General features: G+C 42.7%; 1 protein-coding gene across 2 annotated transcripts in view; it reads right to left on the bottom strand.

The window, feature by feature from the left end:
• The window catches only part of SLC30A4 (solute carrier family 30 member 4), a 44,450-nt gene that overhangs the window by 21,041 nt on the left and 995 nt on the right, over positions 1-22,414 (bottom strand). For both annotated transcript variants that reach the window (XM_033190228.1, XM_033190229.1), the window contains exon 3: positions 10,005-10,151. In XM_033190228.1, coding sequence (XP_033046119.1) covers positions 10,005-10,151 — 147 coding nt within the window. The remainder of the gene's footprint in view (positions 1-10,004; positions 10,152-22,414) is intronic.

Here is a 22,414-nt window from a genome sequence, read left to right as displayed (position 1 = left end):
TGGAAAACAGAACAAGCCCCTGTCTCAGGGGGAAAAAAAAAAAAGACTCCATTCATCTAAAGATAATTTACACAAAAATTTCAGAAATACATCTGCCTGTTTGTCTACTATCAGTTTCTATACACCTTCACATGTGTAATATACTTTTATTGAATACTAGATAATCCAAATTAGATACATGTATCATCTGTAATTTGACATTAACCACAATATTAGAAGTAAATATTAAAAACTCTTTATTACACAAGGAGAAGCAAAGGCACAGTAAAACTATTTACCCTAGATCAACAGGACGAAAGAAGACCTGAAATTAATTTTCATTTCCTCATTTAGCATTTTATTCAATAAAAGCTAATCCTTTTAGAATGTCATGGACTCACCGGGCACAGTGGCTCACGCCTATAATCCCAGCACTTTGGGAGGCCGAGGCGGGCGGATCACAAGAGCAGGAGTTTGAGACCAGCATGGCCAATACAGTGAAACCCTGTCTCTACTAAAAATACAAAAACTAGGTGGGCGTAGTGGTGGGCGCCTGTAGTCTCAGCTACTCGAAAGGCTGAGGGAGGAGAATCGCTTCAATCTGGGAGGCACAGGTTGCAGTGAGCCAAGATCGAGCCACTGCACTCCAGCCTGGGTGACAGAGCAAGACTCCATCTCAAACAAACAAACAAACAAACAAACAGGTCGTGAACTCAAAACAAAAAAACAAACAAAAAAACCAGGCTGTGCATGGTGACTCATGCCTGTAATCTCAGCACTTTAAGAGGTGGGAGGCTGAGGTGGGCAGATTACCTGAGGTCGGGAGTTCAAGACCAGCCTGACCAAGATGGAGAAATCCCATCTCTACTAAAAAGACAAAATTAGCTGGGCGTGGTGGTGCATGCCTATAATCCCAGCTACTTGGGAGGCTGAGGCAGGAGAATCGCTTGAACCCAGGAGGCAGAAGTTGCAGTGAGCCGAGATCGTGCCATTGCACTCCAGCCTGGGCAACAAGAGGAAAACTCAGTCTCCAAAAAAATTAAAATAAAATAAAATATAAATAAATAAATAAAAATTTAAAAATAAGAAAAAACAGCTAATCTTTGGGTTACAGAAGAAACAAAAATGATTCCTTCTTCACTCCAGACCATTTGGAAGAGCCAAGAGGGGAAGTCATAGCCTCCAGAGTTCCAGACCATTTGGAGGAGCTGAGAAGGTAAGTCACAGCCTCCAGAGTAACTAAATGGACAGTACTTGATCATGTAAAGCTAATTCTCTATTAAGAAAATTCCAGATTCAGTTTAAACTGTACACAAAGAACTAATGGGAAGAGGAGAAAACTAAAAGGTGAATAGCATATAACAACATCACTGTTTTACCATCAAGTAGAATTGCCCCTTCAATTTCTTTTATTTCTACCTTTTTAGCAAAACTATTCTCACTTGGGTGAGAACCCATTTTCATTGGTACTTCAAAACTATTTGTAGGCAAAAATCAGTGTCAAAAACATTTAGTAACTCAAAAGAAACAAAAGGTGAAAGTAGAGACTGACAAGAACCTCTCCTGCTTTCTCCCATTGGGCTCATAGTATTTCTTCGTTCCATTACATAAGAGACTAAAACCGACAAACCGTTTTATCACTAACACCTAAAAGCAATAAATGTGATTTGTTACCATATTATGATAAAATTTAACCACAAAATTTTAAAGATCGGATATCCTACAGTTTACAGTGACATTTATGTATATATGCCTAAAAGCTACATATAAACCTTGAATTCATTTAAAATTATTTCCAAAGAATAAATGAAGGCTGCTTTTGAAGTGCCAGGCATTTTTCTAATTACTTTACAAATATTAACTCATTTAATAATTGTAATAACTCTATTATGAGGTAGGCACTATTATTAGCTTCCTTTTACAAATAGAAAATGGAGGCACAAAGATGTCAGGTAACTTGCCCAAGGTCAAACTGGTAGGAAGTTAGGGGGCCAGGGCTTGAGCCAAACTATTAGTCTCAGGGTCTGTTCTCTCGACGACTTCTCTTTGTTGTCTCTCATGGGTCCTTGTCAATACCAATCAAAAGTCTACAATCAGCCAGGCGCGGTGGCTCATGACTGTAATCCCAGCACTTTGGGAGGCTGCGGGGGGGCGGATCACCTGAGGTCAGGAGTTCGAGACTAGCCTGGCCAACATGGTGAAACCCCATCTCTATTAAAAATACAAAAAATCAGCTGGGCATGGTGGTGCACGCCTGTAATCCCAGCTACTTGGGAGACTGAGGCAGGAGAATCGCTTGAACCCGGGAGGTAGAGGTTGCGGTGAGCTGAGATCACGCCATTGCACTCCAGCCTGGGTGACAAAAGCAAAACTCCATCTCAAAAAAAAAAAAAAAAAGAAAAAAGAAAAAAGAAAAAAAGTCTACAATCAATAGTTCATAGATAAATATAAACCAGTCTAAAGCCTACAGAGAATATGATCTTTTAAAGTAGAAAACACATCCATATAACAACTAAAATGGCAATTACAGCTAAGCCATGGTTTGATATTTACTATTGTCAGATAGAGTGTAAAATTTCATTCTTCAGTGTAGAAGAAATTTTCAGGAAATCTAATTTTCTGCTTCCTCGTGCAGAATGCCAAGACAATATCCTGTGTTCAATTTTTATTCAAAAGGAGCAAGGGAATTATTACTTCTTTCCGAATAGTTAAGTGGTTGTTCTCCTTCTTTAAGCTCTGACATTTTCAAACCAGAAGCTTCTATGTACTGCTATAAAGTGTTCTCCTGGAGGTGGAACTCTATATAGAATCACTGCCTCCAGGTCTAGAGTTGAGTATACAGTACACTACCTATTGCATAAAGAAGGGTGGTAAGAAGCAGGATATGAACATATATATGTATTTCCTTATGTTTTCAAAAGGAAGTGCTGGAAGGATAGGCCAGAAACCAATTAAAAGGGTCTACTCCTATGGAACGGGATGGGGGGATGGAGTGAAGGGGAATGAAAGCAAGATTTCTCTGTGTTTTCTTTTAAAAAATAATTTTTGGCCAGGCACGATGGCTTATCCCTGTAATTCCAGCACTTTGGGAGGTCAAGGTGGGTGGATCACTTGAGCCCAGGAGTTTGAAACCAGCCTGGGAAACATGGCAAAACCTCGTCTCTACAAAAAATACAAAAGTTAGCCAGGCATGGTGGTGCACGCCTGTGGTCCCAGTCCCAGCTACTCGAGGGGCTGAGGTGGGAGGATTGCTTGAGCCTGAGGTCAAGGCTGCAGGGGGCTGAGATCACTCCACTGCACTCCAGTCTGGGCAACAGAGTGAGACCCACTCTCAAATAAATAAATTAATTAATTAAATAAAATTTGACTTTTTCAACATGTTTTGCATATTTACAAAATAAGTCAACAGAGAGAAAACCCATCCCTGTCCCACGCTGCCATGTCATCAAAACAAAACAACATCAACAACAATGGCAACAAACCAAGTTTCTTGTAGGGATTCCCTCTGTAAAGTTCTTCAGGACCTGAATCTCCAAGTCTGGAATTAGAGATCACATGAGCTACCCTACTTAAGTGTGTCCAAATGTAAATGTATCTCTCCCCCATAGAACTTCAAGAGATTACTCTGAAGCAATGGTACTGTGGAACTCAGGGACACCAACTGCTTTGGTTTACAGCTTTATTAATCATATTCTATGTATCTTTGAATCTTCCTCAAGCAAACTAAGTTTTTTCTCCCAAATCGCTACCATTACTTCATAGAGCAGAATAAGTGAAATAAGGTCTATATCTAGATATCCCCTCATAATATTTTAGAATACAAAACAGAGAAAAGAAGATCCCAAAAGTTTCAGTGTGAAGCTTGAGTACCTCCTTAGCTCTGGAAATACCCATCTATCTATATCTTTAACAATTCCCTCCCTTTCATTTTTTTAGATGACTTCAAAAAATTGAGATAAAATTCATGTAACAAAATTCACCATTTTAAAATGTACAATTCAGGGTTTTCAGTACATGTACAAGGTTGTGCAGCTATCATCACTACTAATTCCAGAACATGTTCAACACCTAAAAAAGAAACACCATATGCATTAAGTGGTTACTTCTTTTTATTTTTTAAGTTATATTTTTCTGAGGTTCTTAACAGTAAGGCTTGGCTGGGGGCAGTGGCTCATGCCTATAATCCCAGCACTTTGGGAGGCCGAGGCGGGTGGATCATGAAGTCAGGAGATCCAGACCATCCTGACCAACAATGTGAAGCCCTGTCTCTACTAAAAATACAAAAATTGGCCAGGTGTGGTGGCGTGTGCCTGTAGTCCCAGCTACTCAAGAGGCTGAGGCAGGAGAATCGCCTGAACCCAGGAGGCGGAGGTTGCAGTGAGCCGAGATGGCGTCACTGCACTCCAGCCTGGGGGACAGAGCGAGACTCTGTCTCAATCACTCAGTCAATCAATCAATCAATCAATAAGGCTTTGGATTTCCTAGATTGTTCTTTTATAGTTTTTAACTTTTTCCTCCTGTCCCTATCACATCTTGTTCTGTAGTCTGGAAGACTTTCTTGACTATATTTTCTAGTATTTTTTTTTTTTTTTTTTGTGATGGGATCCGACTGTCACCGAGACTGGAGTGCAATGATGTGATCTTGGCTCACTGCAACCTCCACTTCCTGGGCTCAAATTATCCTCCCACCTCAGCCTCCCGAGTACCTGGGGCTACAGTGTGTGCTACCACACTCAGCTAATTTTTGTATTTTTGGTAGAGATGGGGTTTCGCTATGTTGCACTGGCTGGTCTTGAACTTCTGGCCTCAAGTGATCCTTCTGCTTTGGCCTCCCAAAGTGCTAGGATTATAGGAGTGAGGCTTTTTTTTTTTTTTTTTTTAGAGGTGGAGTCTTGCTCTGTCCCTCAGGCCTGAGTACAGTGGTACAATCATAGCTCACTGCAGCCACAAACTACTGGGCTCAAGCAATCGTCTTGCTTCAGCTTCCTTGAGCTGCTGGGACTACAGAAACATACCACCACACCTAGCTAATTTTTAAAATTTTTGTAGAGATGGGCTCTCACTTGGTTGCCTAAGCTGGTCTTGAAGTCCTGGCTTCATGCAGTCCTCCCACCTCAGCCTCCCAAAGTGCTACGATTACAAGTGTGAGACACTGCACCCAGCCTAGGCCTTCTGTTAAAAATAAAAATTTTGGCTAGGCACAGTGGCTCATGCCTGTTATCTCAGCACTCTGGAAGGCCAAGGCAGGAGAAACACTTAGGCCCAGGAGTTCGAAACCAACCTGGACAAAAAAGTGAGGCTCTTGTCTTTACCAAAAAATAAAAATAAAAATAAATAAGTAAATAAAATAAAATAAGATAGCAGGGCCCAGTGGCGTGTGCCTATAGTCCCAACTACTTAGGATAAGCTGAGGTGGGACGATCCCTTGAGCCCAGGAGTTTGAGGTTGCAGTAAGCTATGATGGTGCCACTGCACTACAGCCTGGGTGACACAGTGAGACCCTGTCTCAAAAAAATAAAATAAAATAAATTTAAATTTCGGGAATGGCTGGGTGCAGTGGCTCACGCCTGTCATCCCAACACTTTGGCAGGCCGAGGTAGGTGGATCACTTAAGGCCAGGAGTTCGAGACCAGCCTGGCCAACATGGTGAAACTCTACCTCTGCTAAAACAAATATATATATATATATATTAGCTTGGTGTGGTGGGACATGCCTGTGGTCCCAGGTACTTGAGAGGCTGAGGCAGAAGTTGCTTGAACTCAAGGAGGCGGAGGTTGCAGAGTCAAGATCCCACCACTAGGCCAGGCGCAGTGGCTCACGCTTGTAATCCCAGCACTTTGGGAGGCTAAGGCGGATGTATCACGAGGTCAGGAGTTCAAGACCAGCCTGGCCAACATAGTGAAACCCCATCTCTACTAAAAATACAAAAATTAGCTGGGTGTGGTGGCGCACACCTGTAATTCCAGCTACTCCGAAGGTTGAGGTGGGAGAACCGCTTGAACCCGGGAGGCAGAGGTTACAGTGAGCTGAGACCATGCCATTGTACTCCAGCCTGGGTGACAGAGTGGGACTCTCTCAAAAAAAAGATCCCACCACTGCACTCCAGCCTGAGTGACAAAGCAAGACTCTGTCTCAAAAAAAAAAAAAAAAGAAAAGAAAAGAAAAAAATAGGCTGGGCACAGGGGCTCATGCCTGTAATTCCAACACTTTGGGAGGTCGAGACAGGCGGATCACCTAAGGTCAGGAGTTCAAGACCAGCCTGGCCAACATGATGAAATCCTGTCTCTACTAAAAATACAAAAATTAGCCGGGCATGGTGGTCCACACCTGTAATCCCAGCTGCTCCGGAGGCTGAGGCACAACAATCACTTGAACCCGGAAGGCGGAGGTTGCAGTGAGCCAAGATCACGGCACTGCACTCCAGCCTAGGTGACAGAGTGAGACTCTCAAAAAAAAGAACTGGTATAAATATAAAATAAATTTCAGGAATAATTTTAATTTCAAAGAGCTATTCTTGTATTTATTTTTCTAAAACATTTTACTGTTTTATTATTCTGAGCATATTAATAAGATAATTTAAAAACTTTTCTCCTGGTTCTTTTCTTTTCTTTTGAGACACTGTCTCATTCTGTTGCCCAGGCTGGAGTGCAGTGGCTGGATCTTGGCTCACTGCAAGCTCCACCTCCCAGGTTCAAGTGATTCTCGTGTCTCAGCCTCCCAGGCAGCTGGTATTACAGTGGGCACCACCATGCCCAGCTAGGTTTTGTATTTTTAGTAGAAACAGGGTTTCACCATGTTGGCTAGGCTGGTCTCAAACTCCTGGCTTCAAGTGATCAGCCCACCTTGGCCTCCCAAAGTGCTAGGATTACAGGTGTGAGCCACCACGCCCAGCCTCTTTTGGTTCTTTAAGTTACCTCTCTTTCCTTTAGGGTTAATTTTTCTGTTAGTTTAGTTTTGGTCATTTTAGTTCATGCTGCTGGTTATTCCCACATGCTGGAAGATTCTTGGTTGTCTATTCATACCTAGGGCAGAAGGATAGGGAAACTACCCTTTGTAAAAAGGAAACGCTAGAAGGATAAGCCAGAAATGAATTGAAATATTTTTTGGTAGAGACAGGGTCTTCCTATGTTGCCCAGGCTAGTCTCGAACTTCTGGGCTCAAGGGATCCTTCTGCATCAGCCTCCCACAATGCTGGGATTACAGGCATAAGCCACCATGTCCAGCCTAAAATGGTTATTAATACAGGGTGTAGGGCAGGGCAGAGAATTATATTCCTTTAGGGAGAGTAGATGGAGAATCAGGATATGAGGTGGCAGAACTGAATTCTAGTAAAAAATAAGACTTATTTTGGAACATCAACATCCACACTAATTCTTAGTTTTCCCCATTTTGTTCAGTTTTTTTTCTAGAAGAAATATCTGGTGTTTTACCTGGGGGAAAGTGTAAGTTGCCGGAGTAGAAGTAGGAGTAGGAAAGGAGGTAGGGGCATAGTGACCACTGGGAATGGCTTCCCATTTATTCAATTAATCTTCCCTGTTTTCAGCCCCAATTCTCATTTCTGCTCATCTCCGTCCCTAAGCCTTAAGATCTGTTGGGCTGGTCCAGTTCCTAGTTCAGAGTATGTTCTTGGCTTGTTTTCTCCTTCAACCCACTCTTATCTACTTTACAACTTCCAAAAATTTCTGGAAATTTGTTTATTGGTAACCCAATCATGTAATTCTCTTTGGTGTTTTGGTACCTCTATGTTTTTATTTTAATGGACTCTCAGAGAGACAGGAATCAAATGGTGCTGTCTGGTCTACCTTCTTGGAACTTAGTACTTTTAAGGAAAGGGAAAGATTTTACTTTCTATAGAAAATTCCAGAGACACAATAGGACCAGTCAGTTCTACTGTCTCTTATTTTTACATAGTACTTATTTATGAAGAAGCAAAGTGACTATGTAGAACAAACACTAAGTACTTCTTTAATATTTAACAGAATTTCCATCATTATGGGTTCTTAACTTGTATGTGTAGCATCTTCTATATTCTGTTATTGCATGTTTCTGAGGGAGTGTTTCACTGCTTGCATCAGAATTTTTTAGGTTTATATCCTAAAAGAGTTTAAGAACCACAGGACTATATAAATGTACTCTTTCAAACAGTGTTAAAAAATTCCCATTCCATGATGATACGTTTACATTTTAGATCTTAACTGCAGGTGTTTAAATCTCAAAAAAATTAATGTTTAAAAATAATTTTGAAGCTGTTTAAAAATCCCAAGGCAACCAGTAAACAAACGACTATATAATATGTTGAGAAGCAGTGGGGCTTCTTTTAGGAACACATTCTTTTTTTTTTTGAGACAGAGTCTTACTCTGCTGCCCAGAATGGAGTGGACTGGCATGATCTAGGCTCACTGCAACCTCTGCCTCCCAGGCTCAAGCAGTTCTCCTGCCTCAGCTTCCTGAGTAGCTGGGATTACAGGCATGCACCACCATGCCCGGCTAATTTTTGTATTTTTAGTAGATATGGGGTTTCAACATGTTGGCCAGGCTGGTCTTGAACTCCTGATCTCAAGTGATCCACCTGCCTCGGCCTCCCAAAGTGCTGGGATTACAGGTGTGAGCCATCACGCCGGCCAGGAACACATTCACATGCATTATGCAGTGAATTATTTCACATGCATTAACAAAATAAAAACTTCACCTGGGGCTTTAGCTCTTTTGTACAGTAGCTGAGAGTACTGAGGGCTGGGGATGCTAAATAATTTTTCAACCCAATGACCTGGATAGCTACTTGGAATATCACCATTTAGGTAGAGTGTCAAGTTTTGCACCAGAAGACCCAGTCACTAAGTTAGAAGTCCTAGATGCTGTGGGCCGGTCTTGGTGGCTCACACCTGTAATCCCAGCACTTTGCAAGGCCAAGGTAGGAGGATGGCTTGAGCACAGGAGTTTGACATCAGCCTGGGCAAGGGATGACTCTCTTGTAGGGAGACCCTGTCTCTACAAAAAACACAAAAATTAGCTGGGCATGCTGGTGCACACCTATAGTCCCAGCTACTCGGGAGGCTGAGGTGGAAGGATCACTTGAGCCTGGAAGGTGGAGGTTGTAGTGAGCTGAGATCACACCACTGCACTCCAGCCTGGGCAACAGAGCAAGACTCTGTCTTAAAAGCAAAAACAAACAACAAATACAAAGAAAACATAGGCAAAGAAACAAAAAATCTACAGTCTAAGATTTTTTTAGGCTAAAAAATAACAAAGAAGATGAGGAATTGACTGATATATTAGTCAGAAGCATCAGTGTTCCTACAAAATGAAATTATCAGACGTTAACTCTAGTTCTTTGAGGCATGTTTTGCTGAAGCTACTTAAATGTCAACTTTTGGGTTCTGACTCTGGGTAAATGTTACTTCATATAATAGTTCAGGTAATTATTTTATACATATTTTCAAAATAAGCAAAAAATTTAAAAACAGTTAATACAGTAAGAAGCAGAGCTGTGCAGATCACAATGTATGCTTTTAACTCTATAATTAAACATTAATATTGTTCAAAACAGGCAAATAAAAATATGTGTGCATTTGCACACTTATGTTGACACAATGGCTGCAGTCAAGTTCAGCCACACAGTATACATTATACATGTGATAGCTCTGCTTAAAATCTAAGCCTTGGTAGCTTTGGCTGAAATACCTGAAGTAAAAGGGAGAAGCTAATGCTCACTAATGGGTTAAACCCATGTGGTTTTGCTTTGTTCAATTAACTGAAAGTAAACTTTTTTCTGATGATATCTTCAGGACACAGGGAGCAACATTTGAAGATTAATGATTATCATATAATTTTATATGTGTACACTATTTAGCTGACTGGGCTGAATGTACCCTGGAAAAGATGTTTTTGAGTAAATCTTGTTTATCTATTTTCATTTGCTTTGTTCAAACAATATATCACTGGAACGAGTTCAGTTAATCAGGGTTATAGTTCATTGTGGTTTTACTATAAAACATTATAAAACAAAAGAAACGCCAACTACCTACCTAAGCGATGAAATCCAAAGGTGAATCTTTTGGTTGGTGATTTTGATGATAGCCACAAAGCAAGCAGGGTGAGTATGATGGCGCTTAGGTCAGTTAACATATGAAGTGCATCTGTCATGATTGCTAGGCTATTTGCAATGTATCCACCTTAGAGTTACAAGTAGGAGGAAAAAAGGAACAAGTTAATTTTTTAAAAAAGCAAGCAATCAAACCAGAAATATGCAATATCCTACAAAACATGAACTTCTAACTAAATCTTTGTCCCATTACAATTAAATCAAGGTATTCTGAAATTGTATTCAAAATATTAGATATAGGTACATTTTTCTGGTGAAACATCAACTTCTTTTCTTTTCTTTTTTTTTTTGAGAGGGAGTCTCACTCTGTTGCCCAGGCTGGAGTGCAGTGGTGCAATCTCTGCTCACTGCAACCTCTGCCTTCTGGGTTCAAGTGATTCTTGTGCCTCAGCCTCCTGAGTAGCTGGGACTACGGCATGCACCACCATGCCAAGCTAATTTTTGTATTTGACAGGGTTTCACCATGTTGGTCAGGCTGGTCTCAAACTCCTGACTTCAAGTGATCCACTCGCCTTGGCCTCCCAAGTGGTGGGATTACAGGCATGAGCCAATGTGTTCAGTCAGAATATCCATTTCTAGTAATACATTCTACAAGCAGTCAATGACCTTTAGAAAGTTAAGAACCATTAGGCCGGGCGCGGTGGCTCAAGCCTGTAATCCCAGCACTTTGGGAGGCCGAGACAGGTGGATCACGAGGTCAGGAGATCGAGACCATCCTGGCTAACATGGTGAAACCCCGTCTCTACTAAAAATACAAAAAACTAGCCGGGTGAGGTGGCGGGAGCCTGTAGTCCCAGCTACTCGGGAGTCTGAGGCAGGAGAATGGCGTGAACCCAGGAGGCGGAGCTTGCAGTGAGCTGAGATCCAGCCACCCGTACTCCAGCCTGGGCGACAGAGCGAGACTCCGTCTCAAAAGAAAAAAAAAAAGAAAGTTAAGAACCACAAAGCAAATATATATATAGAGATTTTGTGTCTTGGTACTGAAGCTTTTGTTCAATTTACTAATTCTGTTAGACAGTGAATTAATAACCATAATATCTAAATATTACAACAAAGCTGAAGAAAAGGATGTTCACTTGTTGAGGGGCATTTGAACAGAAAATTAAAGTGAGGAAACCTACAAAATGTATGTTAGTTCGATATAAAATATGTAAAAATTAACTGATGCACTTAGCAGTATCTCTGAAGAGGGGTACAAAAGGTGGTATTTAGGATACAATTTTTGTTACCGATTTTCCAGGCATTTAGTATATATATTATACATTGTTTCATTGTGTGGCTGTATTGTCCCATAATGGACAACCAATTTTCCTAGCACTACTCATTGAATAAGCTTTTATGTGTATCAGAATCACCTGGAGGGCTTGCTAAACTACAAACTGCTTAACCCTACTCCCAGAATTTCTGATTCAGTAGGTCTGGGACGGGGATGGGAATGGGACCTGAGAATGCATATTGCTAACATGCTCCCAGGTAACGCTGATGCTTCAAGTCTTGGAACCACACTTTGAGAATCACTGTTATAATGTACAGCAGAACTGCATGATCAGGTTAAGTGTGCTGAGCTGTGGATCCTCCTCATTCCTGGGCTGGGTGTATAGAGACAAGAGCAGCAGGAGACTAGGGGCTGATGATCTTTTAGTCACATCCATTTACCCCAGTGTGCTCTATACAAATAGCATTTTTATGTATTCCCTGACATGAAAAAGCTGGAAAGCACCAAGAGAAGGTTGGTGGTAAACAACATGAAGCTTTGGAGACTTAGTCTGAATGAGTTAATTTTTTTGAGCTTCAGTATACTCATCATTTTATAATGAGGATAATTCCTTAAAGCAACTCTGTCCAACAGAACTTCAAGATGATAGAAATGTTCTGTATCTGAGTTGTCCAATGGTGTAGTCACTAGTCACATGTGGCTTTTCAGCATTTGAAAAATGGCTAGTAAGGGTGGGGCACAGTGGCTTATGCCTGTAATCCCACCTGTTTGGGAGGCTGAGGTGGGAGGACTGCTTGAGCCCAGGAGTCTGAGGCCGCAGTAAGCTATAATGGCACCAGCTCACTACAGCTTGGGTGAGAAGAGTGAGACACAGACTAAAAAAAAAAGAAAAATGGGGCCAGGTGCAGTGGCTCACGCCTGTAATCCCAACACTTTGGGAGGTTGAGGCAGGCGGATCACCTGAGCTCAGGAGTTCAAGACCAGCCTGGACAACATGGTGAAACCCCATCTCTACCAAAAGAATAAGAAAGAAAGAAAAAGAAAAATGGTTAGTGAACCTTAGGAATTTAATTAATTAAACTTTTTTTTTTTTTTTTTTTAAAGAGTCAGGGTCTTGCTCTGCCACCCAGGCAGGAATGCAGTGATGTGATCATAGCTCACTGTAGCCTCAACCTCCTGTGTTCATGTAATCCTCCCACCTCAGCCTCCTGAGTAGCTGGAACTACAGGCATGCATCACCATGCTCAGCTAATCTTTTTATCCTTTTTTTTTTTTTCAGGAGATGAGGTCTTGCTATGTTGCCTAGGCTTAATTATTTAATTAACCTAAACTTAAAAAGCTACATGTTGGTGACATCAGCCAAACAAAACAAAACAAAACAAAACAAAACAAAACAAAACAAAACGGTAAGGACTTCTGAAAATCATCTTCACAAAAAGAATGAAAACATGGCCAAAAATAGTCAAAATGAGCTTTTTCAGAACTTCGGAACTTAGCCAAAAGCTTATACACATAGCACTTATTCAAGAAAAATAGCTGAATCTCAACAAGAACAGTTATCTTTGCGGTGTTTTAATTTGCGCTGTACCCATTTGTTGTCCTCCAGCTCTATGGTAGCCTCGAAAACCAACAGGCCACAATCACTGTGAAAACCTCATGTTGCCAGCCACTGGAGGATATAAAATGAGTTTGGAGCTCCTTCAATGCCCCATTCCCAGAGAACTGTCATTATTTGACCTGCCTGGTAGTTCCCTAAAGGACGTGCAAGGATGCTTTTATTTGACTGGACACTTGAAGCTGGCCCTGTATGAACAGCCCCCATCTTCCCATGCTTGTCAAAAATCAGAGGCAACTTTGGGCTGGGCGCGGTGGCTCAAGCCTGTAATCCCAGCACTTTGGGAGGCCGAGACGGGCGGATCACGAGGTCAGGAGATCGAGACCATCCTGGCTAACACGGTGAAACCCCGTCTCTACTAAAAAATACAAAAAAAAACTAGCCGGGCAAGGTGGTGGCGCCTATAGTCCCAGCTACCTGGGAGGCTGAGGCAGGAGAATGGCATGAACCCGGGAGGCGGAGCTTGCAGTGAGCTGAGATCCGGCCACAGCACTCCAACCTGGGTGACAGAGCAAGACGCCGTCTCAAAAAAAAAAAAAAAAAAAAAATCAGAGGCAACTAACACTGCAGCTTCCTGAGGTAGGTAATGATGGTTCCCTGTGTTCAGAAATTTCACAATGTCTACCCTGGCATGGATCTTTTTTCCCCCAATTTGTTCTTTCAATCTAGAAATTTGTGGCCAGGCGCGGTGGCTCACACCTATAATCCCAGCATTTTGGGAGGCTGAGGCAGGTGGATCACCTGAGGTCGGGAGTACGAGATCAGCCTGACCAATATGGAAAAACCCTGTCTCTACTAAAAATACAAAATTAGTCGGGTGTGGTGGCACATGCCTGTAATCCCAGCTACTCGGGAGGCTGAGACAGGAGAATTGCTTGAACCTAGGAGGCGGAAGTTGTGGGGAGGTGGAGGTTGTGGTGAGCTGAGATTGTGCTATTGTACTCCAGCCTGGGCAACAAGAGTGAAACTCTTAAAAAAAAAAAAAAATCATAGAAATGGGTATCCTCCAGTTATGGGAAAACTTCCTAAACTATAAACTATAGTGTTGAAGATTTCATCAACTTTGCTTTCTCTCTTTCTCAAACTCCTTCCTGTTATTTGGAGTTTAGACTGATATTCTAATTTTTTTTTTTTTTTTTTTTTGAGACAGAGTCTCACTCTGTCACCCAGGTTGGAGTACAGTGGTGTAATCTCAGCTCACTGCAAATTCCGCCTTCTGGGTTCAAGCAATTCTCCTGCCTCAGCCTCCTGAGTAGCTGGGATTGCAGGCATGTGCCATCATGCCTGGCTAATTTTTGTATTTTTAGTAGAGATGGTGTTTCGAGATGGAGTTTTTTTTTGTTTTTTGTTTTGAGACAGAGTCTTGCTCTGTTGCCCGGGCTGGAGTGCAGTGGCCGGATCTCAGTTCACTGCAACCTCTGCCTCCCGGGTTTACGCCATTCTCCTGCCTCAGCCTCCTAAGTGACTGGGACTACAGGCGTCTGCCACCACGCCTGGCTGATTTTTTGTATTTTTTAGTAGAGACAGGGTTTCACCGTGTTAGCCAGGATGGTCTCGATCTCCTGACCCCGTGATCTGCCCGTCTCGGCCTCCCAAAGTGCTGGGATTACAGGCTTGAGCCACCGCGCCCGGCCTAGAGATGGTGTTTCATCATGTTGGCCAGGCTGGTCTTGAACCCCTAACCTCAGGTGATTGCCCGTCTTGGCCTCCCAAAGTGCTAGGATCACAGGCATGAGCCACCACACCTGGCCTCTAAATTGTTTTTGCCCTTTCTCTCCAATTATACAACTTTTTGCTCAATTCTATGAGATAGTACCTTAATTCATCTTCTTTTTTTGAGACGGGGTCTTGCTCTGTTGTCCAGGCTGCAGTTCAGTGGCACAATCATGGCTCACTGTGGCCTGGACCTCCTGGGCTTAAGTGATCCTCCAACCTCAGCCTCCTTTGTAGCTGGGACTACAGGCATGTGCCACCACACCTCAGTAATTGTTTTTTTTTTTTGAGACGGAGTCTCGCTCTGTTGCTCAGGCTGGAGTGCAGTGGCCGGATCTCAGCTCACTGCAAGCTCCGCCTCCCGGGTTTACGCCATTCTCCTGCCTCAGCCTCCCGAGTAGCTGGGACTACAGGCGCCTGCCACCTCGCCCGGCTAGTTTTATTTTTTAGTAGAGACGGGGTTTCACCATGTTAGCCAGGATGGTCTTGATCTCCTGACCTTGTGATCCGTCCGTCTCGGCCTCCCAAAGTGCTGGGATTACAGGCTTGAGCCACCGCGCCCGACAAATTTTTTATTTTTATTAGAGACAAGGTATTGCTATGTTGCCCAGGCTGGTCTTGAATTCTTAGGTTTAAGCAATCCTCCTGCCTTAGCCTCCTAAGTTTCTGGGACTACAGGAGCATGACACCATGGTTGGCTTTTTTTTTTTTTTTTTTTTCCCATTTTTAGTAGATGAGGTCTCACTATATTGCCCAGGCTGATCTTGAATTCCTGGGCTCATGTGATCTTCCCACCTCAGCCTCCCACAGTGCTGTGATTTCAGGCATGAGCCACTGCACCCAGCCCTTAATTTATCTTCTAACTTTTCTGTGGAGTTTAAAAGAAATTTCAACTATATGTTTTTACTGTGCAAAAGCTCTTTTCTTTATCCTGCATTTCTTTTTTTAATTTTTTTGAGACAAGATCTCACTGTCACCCAGGCTGGAGTGCAATTGCACAAACACTGGGCTCACTGCAGTCTCAACTTCTTGGCATCAAGTGACCCTCCCACCTTAGCCTCCTAAGTAGCTGGGACCACAGGTAGGCACCATCATGACCTACTATTTTTCTTTCTTTGTTTCTTGTTTTTGTAGAGACAGGGCCTTGCCATGTTGCCCAGGTTGGTCTTGAACTTCTGGGCTGGTGTTCCTCCCGCCTCAGCCTCCCAAAGTGCTAGTATTATAGGCATGAGCTACTGTGCCCACCCTGAATTTCTATTTTAAAGCAGTCTGTTCTTGCTTCATGGATACACGATCTTCTTTTATCTCTGAGTATACTAATTATATAATTTTACTATTATATCTGACTGGCTCTTAAATAGGTTTAACTAGTTTTCCTTATTTTAGCCGCCTTCTTCACCCACACTTCCAGAGGTACCTGGTACAACCAATCTGGAGCCTACTTAGGATTTTCTAGTGCAGTAGTTCTCAAATATGGTCCCTGGATCAGCACTGTTAGCATCCCCTGGCATCTTGTGTTTTAATAAGTTCTCTACGTGATTCTGATACACACTAAAGCTTCAGAATCACTGCTGTAGTATAAACTGGGTTGGTTCTCAGCCTTCCCCACTGCTGGCTTAGGTGTATGCTTTCTTAGGTCTACTAAGTCAGTTACCTCTTTATCTGTTTCCTTTCCAGTTTCCAAAATTTTTGTTGCTATCTTTTCCTCTCCAGTTTTCCTCATATATGTGAATTTATATCTTAAAAAAAAAAATCTTTATTGTATAAGAGGCCAGGTATGGTGGCTCATGCCTGTAACCGCAGCACTTTGGGAGGCCAAGGTGGGCAGATCACTTGAGGTCAGGAGTTTAAGACCAGCCTGGCCAACATGGTGAAATCCTGTCTCTACTAAAAATACTAAAAATTAGCTGGGTGTGGTGGTGTGCACCTGTAGTCCCAGCTACTCAGGAGGCTGAGGCAAGAGAATTACTTGAACCCAGGAGGTGGAGGCTGCAGTGAGCTGAGATGGTGCCACTGCACTCCAGCCTGAGTGACAGAGCGAGACTCCACTAAAAAAAAAAAAAAATGCCGGGCGCGGTGGCTCAAGCCTGTAATCCCAGCACTTTGGGAGGCCGAGACGGGCGGATCACGAGGTCAGGAGATCGAGACCATCCTGGCTAACACGGTGAAACCCCGTCTCTACTAAAAAATACAAAAAAATTAGCCGGGCGAGGTGGCAGGCGCCTGTAGTCCCAGCTACTCGGGAGGCTGGGGCAGGAGAATGGCGTGAACCCGGGAGGCGGAGCTTGCAGTGAGCTGAGATCTGGCCACAGCACTCCAGCCTGGGCGGCAGAGCGAGACTCCGTCTCAAAAAAAAAAAAAAAAATCCCCTGATTGTATAAGAGAGGCATCAGGAACAAGCAAAATTAGATGCATGAGTTCAATTGGCCATCTTTACCTGGAAGTTTATATTCCCTCTCAATTAAGCATTTTCATTTTCAATAAAAATGCAATTGTAACTCTGTTACCAAATCCAAAGGATGTTTTAGTTCTCATCTAATTAGGCCTGTCAACAGTTTCAACCTATTTATTTCCACTTTGAAATACTCTTTTTTTTTTTTTTGAGATGGAGTCTCGCTCTGTTGCCGGGGCTGGAGTGCAGTGGCCAGATCTCAGCTCACTGCAAGCTCCGCCTCCCGGGTTTACGCCATTCTCCTGCCTCAGCCTCCCGAGTAGCTGGGACTACAGGCGCCCACCACCTCGCCCGGCTAGTTTTTTGTATTTTTTAGTAGAGACGGGGTTTCACCATGTTAGCCAGGGTGGTCTCGATCTCCTGATCCGCCCGCCTCAGCCTCCCAAAGTGCTGGGATTACAGGCTTGAGCCACCACGCCCGGCCAATACTCTCTTTTATATAAAAAAAAAAAATTTGGAACACCTTTTTCCCTCTGCCCGACTTCTAAAGTTGGGAGTTCCTAGAGACTTGAGCCCTCTAGGTCATTTTACCTATTCCTACGGCATTGTATACGTATCTCTCTCTACCTTGACCTCTCTCCTAACCACTCATATTCTTGCTTCCAAGAATATATACTCCAGTCCATTCTTTTTTTTTTTTTTTTTTTGAGATGGAGTTTTGCTCTTGTTGCCCAGGCAGGAGTGCAATGACACAATCTCAGCTCACTGCAACCTCCGCCTCCCAGGTGCAAGTGATTCTCCTGCCTCAGCCTCCCGAGTAGCTGGGATTAAAGGCATGTGCCACTGTGCCTGGCTAATTTTGTATTTTTAGTAGAGATGGGGTTTCGCCATGTTGGTCAGGCTGGTCTCAAACTCCCGATCCATTCTTCACGTAACAGCCAGAGTAATCTTTCAAAAAAGGTAAATCCCATCTTGTTACTCTCCTGCTGAAAACCTTATCTGGTTTTCCACTGCACTTAAAATAAAAACTACACTCATTTAACATGGCCTACCAGGACCTGCCTGATCTCTTCCTGCCTCTTTCCCTCATGGTTACACACTGAAACCAAACTGGCCTTCTTTCTAATTCCTTTTGAAGAATTGAAGGCTTTAGGACCTTGGTACATGCTGTTCTCTTCTCTTGGAAAACTCCTTCACTCTGTTTGGGTAACTCCTACTATTCTTTTTTTTGGCTTAAATGTACCTGGTCCATGCACAAACTATGTCCTACTGGTTACTACATCTTTATAGTACCTTGTTCTTTTTCTTCCTAGCACTTAGGACCATCTAAATTTTAAATTTACTTACGTGTTTAATGTTTGTCTCTTCCATTAGATTCTCCAGATAGTAGGGATCATAATAGTTTTGTTCTCCATTGTATATTCAGAACATGTAGCACAGTGCCTGGCACATAGTGTACATACTCAAAATATACTTCCAAAGAGAAGAAAATAATGGACCTTGACCAAGGTCTCAAAGCAAGTTAAGTGGTAAAGCCAACCAAGTCTATCTCAGATCATTAAATTACTTCTTTTTTTTCCCCTGCTTTTTGAGACAGAGTCTCACTCTGTCACCTGGGGTGGAATACAGTAGCCAGATCTCAGCTCACTGCAACCTCCGCCCCCTGGGCTCAACCGATCCTGCCACCTCAGCCTCTAGAGGAGCTAGGACACAGAAACACACCGCCAGGTCAGGCTAAGTTTTTGTATTTTTTGGTAGAGAGGGGGTTTCATCATGTTGCCCAGGCTGGTCTTGAACTCTTGAGCTCAAGGGATCCTCAGCCTCCCAAAGTGCTGGGATTACAGACATGAGCCACCACACCCAGCCAAATTGCTTCTTTTTTTATTACTCCATACTTCCTATATGAGATACTTCCTACACCTGGCCAAATTGCTTCATTTTAAAAAATTATTTCATTTAATGTAGTCTCACTCTGTTGCCCAGGCTGGAGTGCAGTGGCATGATCTCAGCTCACTGCAACCTCTGCCTCCCGGGTCAAAGCGATTTCCAGCTAATTTTTGTATTTTTAGTACAGACGGGGTTTCACCATGTTGGCCAGGCTGCTCTCGAACTCCTGACCTCCAGTGATCCGCTCGCCTTGGCCTCCCAAAAGTGTTAGGATTTCAGGTGTGAGCGACCGTGCCTGGCCAAATTGCTTCATTTTTTATTTCTCCATACTTCCTACATAAGATGTTTTATTTCTTTTTCTTTCTTTTTTTGAGACAGAGTCCCATTTTGTTATCCAGGCTGGAGTGCAGTGGTGTAATCTTGGCTCACTGCAACCTCCACCTCCCAGGTTCAAGCGATTCTTGTGTCTCAGCCTCCCCAGTAGCTGGTACTACGGGCACGCTGTGATGCCTGGCTAATTTTTTTGTATTTTTAGTAGAGCTGGGGTTTCACCATGTTGGCCAGGCTGCTTTCCTCCTAACCGCAAGTGATCTGCCTGCCTTGAAGATGCTTTATTTACAAGCGCTTCGGACACACTTTAATAAATGCTCTAGTGTATACAATTGAATTCCATGTAACATTCTGAATAGTATTGTTAATGCTTACCCTAAGCACTACTATCATCTCTGTATTGTTTAACAAAATACTTCCACATTTGAGAATAAAGTCAGTATTTGAAAGGAAATACGTATTGTGGCTTTCATAAAACAACATTTTTTTTTTTTTTTTTTTTTTTTTTTTTTGAGACGGAGTCTTGCTCTGCCACCCAGGCTGGAGTGCAGTGGCCTGATCTCAGCTCACTGCAAGCTCCGCCTCCCGGGTTTACGCCATTCTCCTGCCTCAGCCTCCCGAGTAGCTGGGACTACAGGCGCCCGCCTCGTCGCCCGGCTAGTTTTTTGTATTTTTAAGTAGAGACAGGGTTTCACCGTATTAGCCAGGATGGTCTCGATCTCCTGACCTTGTGATCCGCCCGTCTCGGCCTCCCAAAGTGCTGGGATTACAGGCTTGAGCCACCGCGCCCGGCCATAAAACAACATTTACCAAATAACAAATTTCAGAAGTGAGAAGTCAAGACAATTATATCTTAATGATTTTTACTTAGGTGAAATAAACTCTGAATTATTAATCATTTTAAGGGGGGATGCTGTGATTAATGTTATTTAACTTAAAATATTCAATGTTAACTTCAAAAATCATTAAACCTGAATGACTTGATATTCTAGTTGTGTTAGTTTGGGCAAGTCACCGAATCTTAGTCTGCTGAGACCATGGTGCTTCATCGGGGCACAGTTTCACTCCTGTCTTTTATTTCTTTTTTTTTTTTGAGACGGAGTCTCGCTCTGTCGCCCAGGCTGGAGTGCTGTGGCCGGATCTCAGCTCACTGCAAGCTCCGCCTCCCGGGTTTACGCCATTCTCCTGCCTCAGCCTCCCGAGTAGCTGGGACTACAGGCGCCCGCCACCTCGCCCGGCTAGATTTTTGTATTTTTTAGTAGAGACGGGGTTTCACCGTGTTAGCCGGGATGATCTCGATCTCCTGACCTCGTGATCCGCCCGTCTCGGCCTCCCAAAGTGCTGGGATTACAGGCTTGAGCCACCGCGCCCGGCCTAATTTCTTTACAGCTTAAGCATTTATAATTATCTAACAGAATAAAAATTAATTAATTCAACAAGCTTATTGAGTATCTACTTTGTGCCAGTCACTGTTCTAGGTGCTAGGAATTCAGTCTGTATTTCAGTGGAAACAGACAGGTAACACTAAATGAGTAAATAAATAAGATATCTCAGATGCTGAGGACTTTGAAAGTTGGAGAGGGAACAGGGGACAAAAGGGATTTACTTTAGTCAGTCAGAAAAGGTCTCTCAAAAGTGTTTTTTTGTTTGTTTTTCGTTTTTGTTTTTTTTTTTGAGACAGTCTTATTCTGTTGCTCATGCCCGACTCACCACAACTTCCGCCTCCCGGGTTCAAGCCATTCTAATGCTTTAGCCTCCCGAGTAGCTGGGATTACAGGTGCCCGCCACCACGTCCAGCTAATTTTTTTTTTTTTAGTAGAGACAAGGTTTTACCATCTTGGCCAGGGTGGTCTCAAACTCCTGACCTCAGGTGATCCACCTACCTCGGCCTCCCAAAGTGCTGGGATTAAAGGCATGAGCCACCGCACTCAGCCGGGGTGTCTTTTTAAATAAGACAAGAATGAGAAGAAACTGGCCAAGAAAAGATTTGGGAAAGGTAGTCTATGTAAAGCAGTGTTTTTCAAACTAAGGCCCTGACCTACTGCAGTGGACACATGAAATCCATTTAGTGAGCTGGGACCACAACTGAAAAACTATTTGTATACATCACACGAAGGAAAACTTTTGTCTCAGTTATACGTACATTATACACATGTGACCTGTGTGTATTCTCATACATATGAAAGCATGCATGCCTAAATAAGTCACAATATGAAGTGTATTTCTTACTATAGTGAGGTCAAAAAATGCTTGAAAGCCACTGAGATAAAAGGACCAGCCACTTTGAACGCCTTAGAGGCAAAAAGAGCTCTGGAGCTGGAGAAGGAAAAGAAGACCAGCATGGCTGAAGTGAGCCTGGGGAGGAGTGTTATGAGAGGAGGTAGGAAATGCATGTAATTTTTCCTATATAGAACTCTACAGTCAAGCTTCTTAAATCTGGACTGCCACCTGTTTTTGTCATGGCTCATCATTAAGAGATAACATGTGAGAATCATCTCCCTGCTTTAACGTCACTTTGTAAACTGTCACTGAAAAGTTAGTAGTTATACTGATGTGACTGAAAATAACCTAAATTAAGAATGTATCTTATATTGAGAATGGATTGTTCGTATAATTAAAAAATGAACAAGAAAACAGGCTCATAGAAATCTTGCGGAGTCCTCTGGTTCATTTCAGGCCCTCCTTATAATGCAAAATGTTCACGTTAGTTGGTAATTAATTTTGCAAATCTCTTGGCTATAAATACAAAAGGAAAGAGCATAAAAGAAACCACTTAGGTCAAATGTAGAGGGAAAAAATGCTGGGACTGTAGATGTGGCTCTTCCATTAACTCCCTAAGTGGCCCTCACGACTTATTTCACCGGTTTGAGCCCTGGAAACCCTTACATGTTAAAAAAAAAAAAGGAGGTGGAGTATGTGTTCAGTAAGGTCCCTTCATACTGTAAAATTCTATGATCCTAAGTAATTTACGATCATTTACTATTTTAAACGTTGCGAAAATTAACCTGGTATTTTACCAGAACTTTGTAAAAAGAGGAAGTTACATGACATACAATGAAGATAACGTCCTTAACTTTACGGTAGATGACAGTGTTTGAAGAACTAGAAGATAAAGTCAAAGTTATCTCGGGGAGTTTGTGTTGTACTTAGATTGAGCTGCACTTTGGAACCGTGTGGCCT

This window comes from Trachypithecus francoisi, unplaced genomic scaffold (assembly GCF_009764315.1).
Source record: "Trachypithecus francoisi isolate TF-2019V2 unplaced genomic scaffold, Tfra_2.0 Lachesis_group3, whole genome shotgun sequence".
In the NCBI taxonomy this organism is placed as follows: domain Eukaryota; kingdom Metazoa; phylum Chordata; class Mammalia; order Primates; family Cercopithecidae; genus Trachypithecus; species Trachypithecus francoisi.
This window is presented reverse-complemented; position numbering and strand designations above follow the sequence as displayed.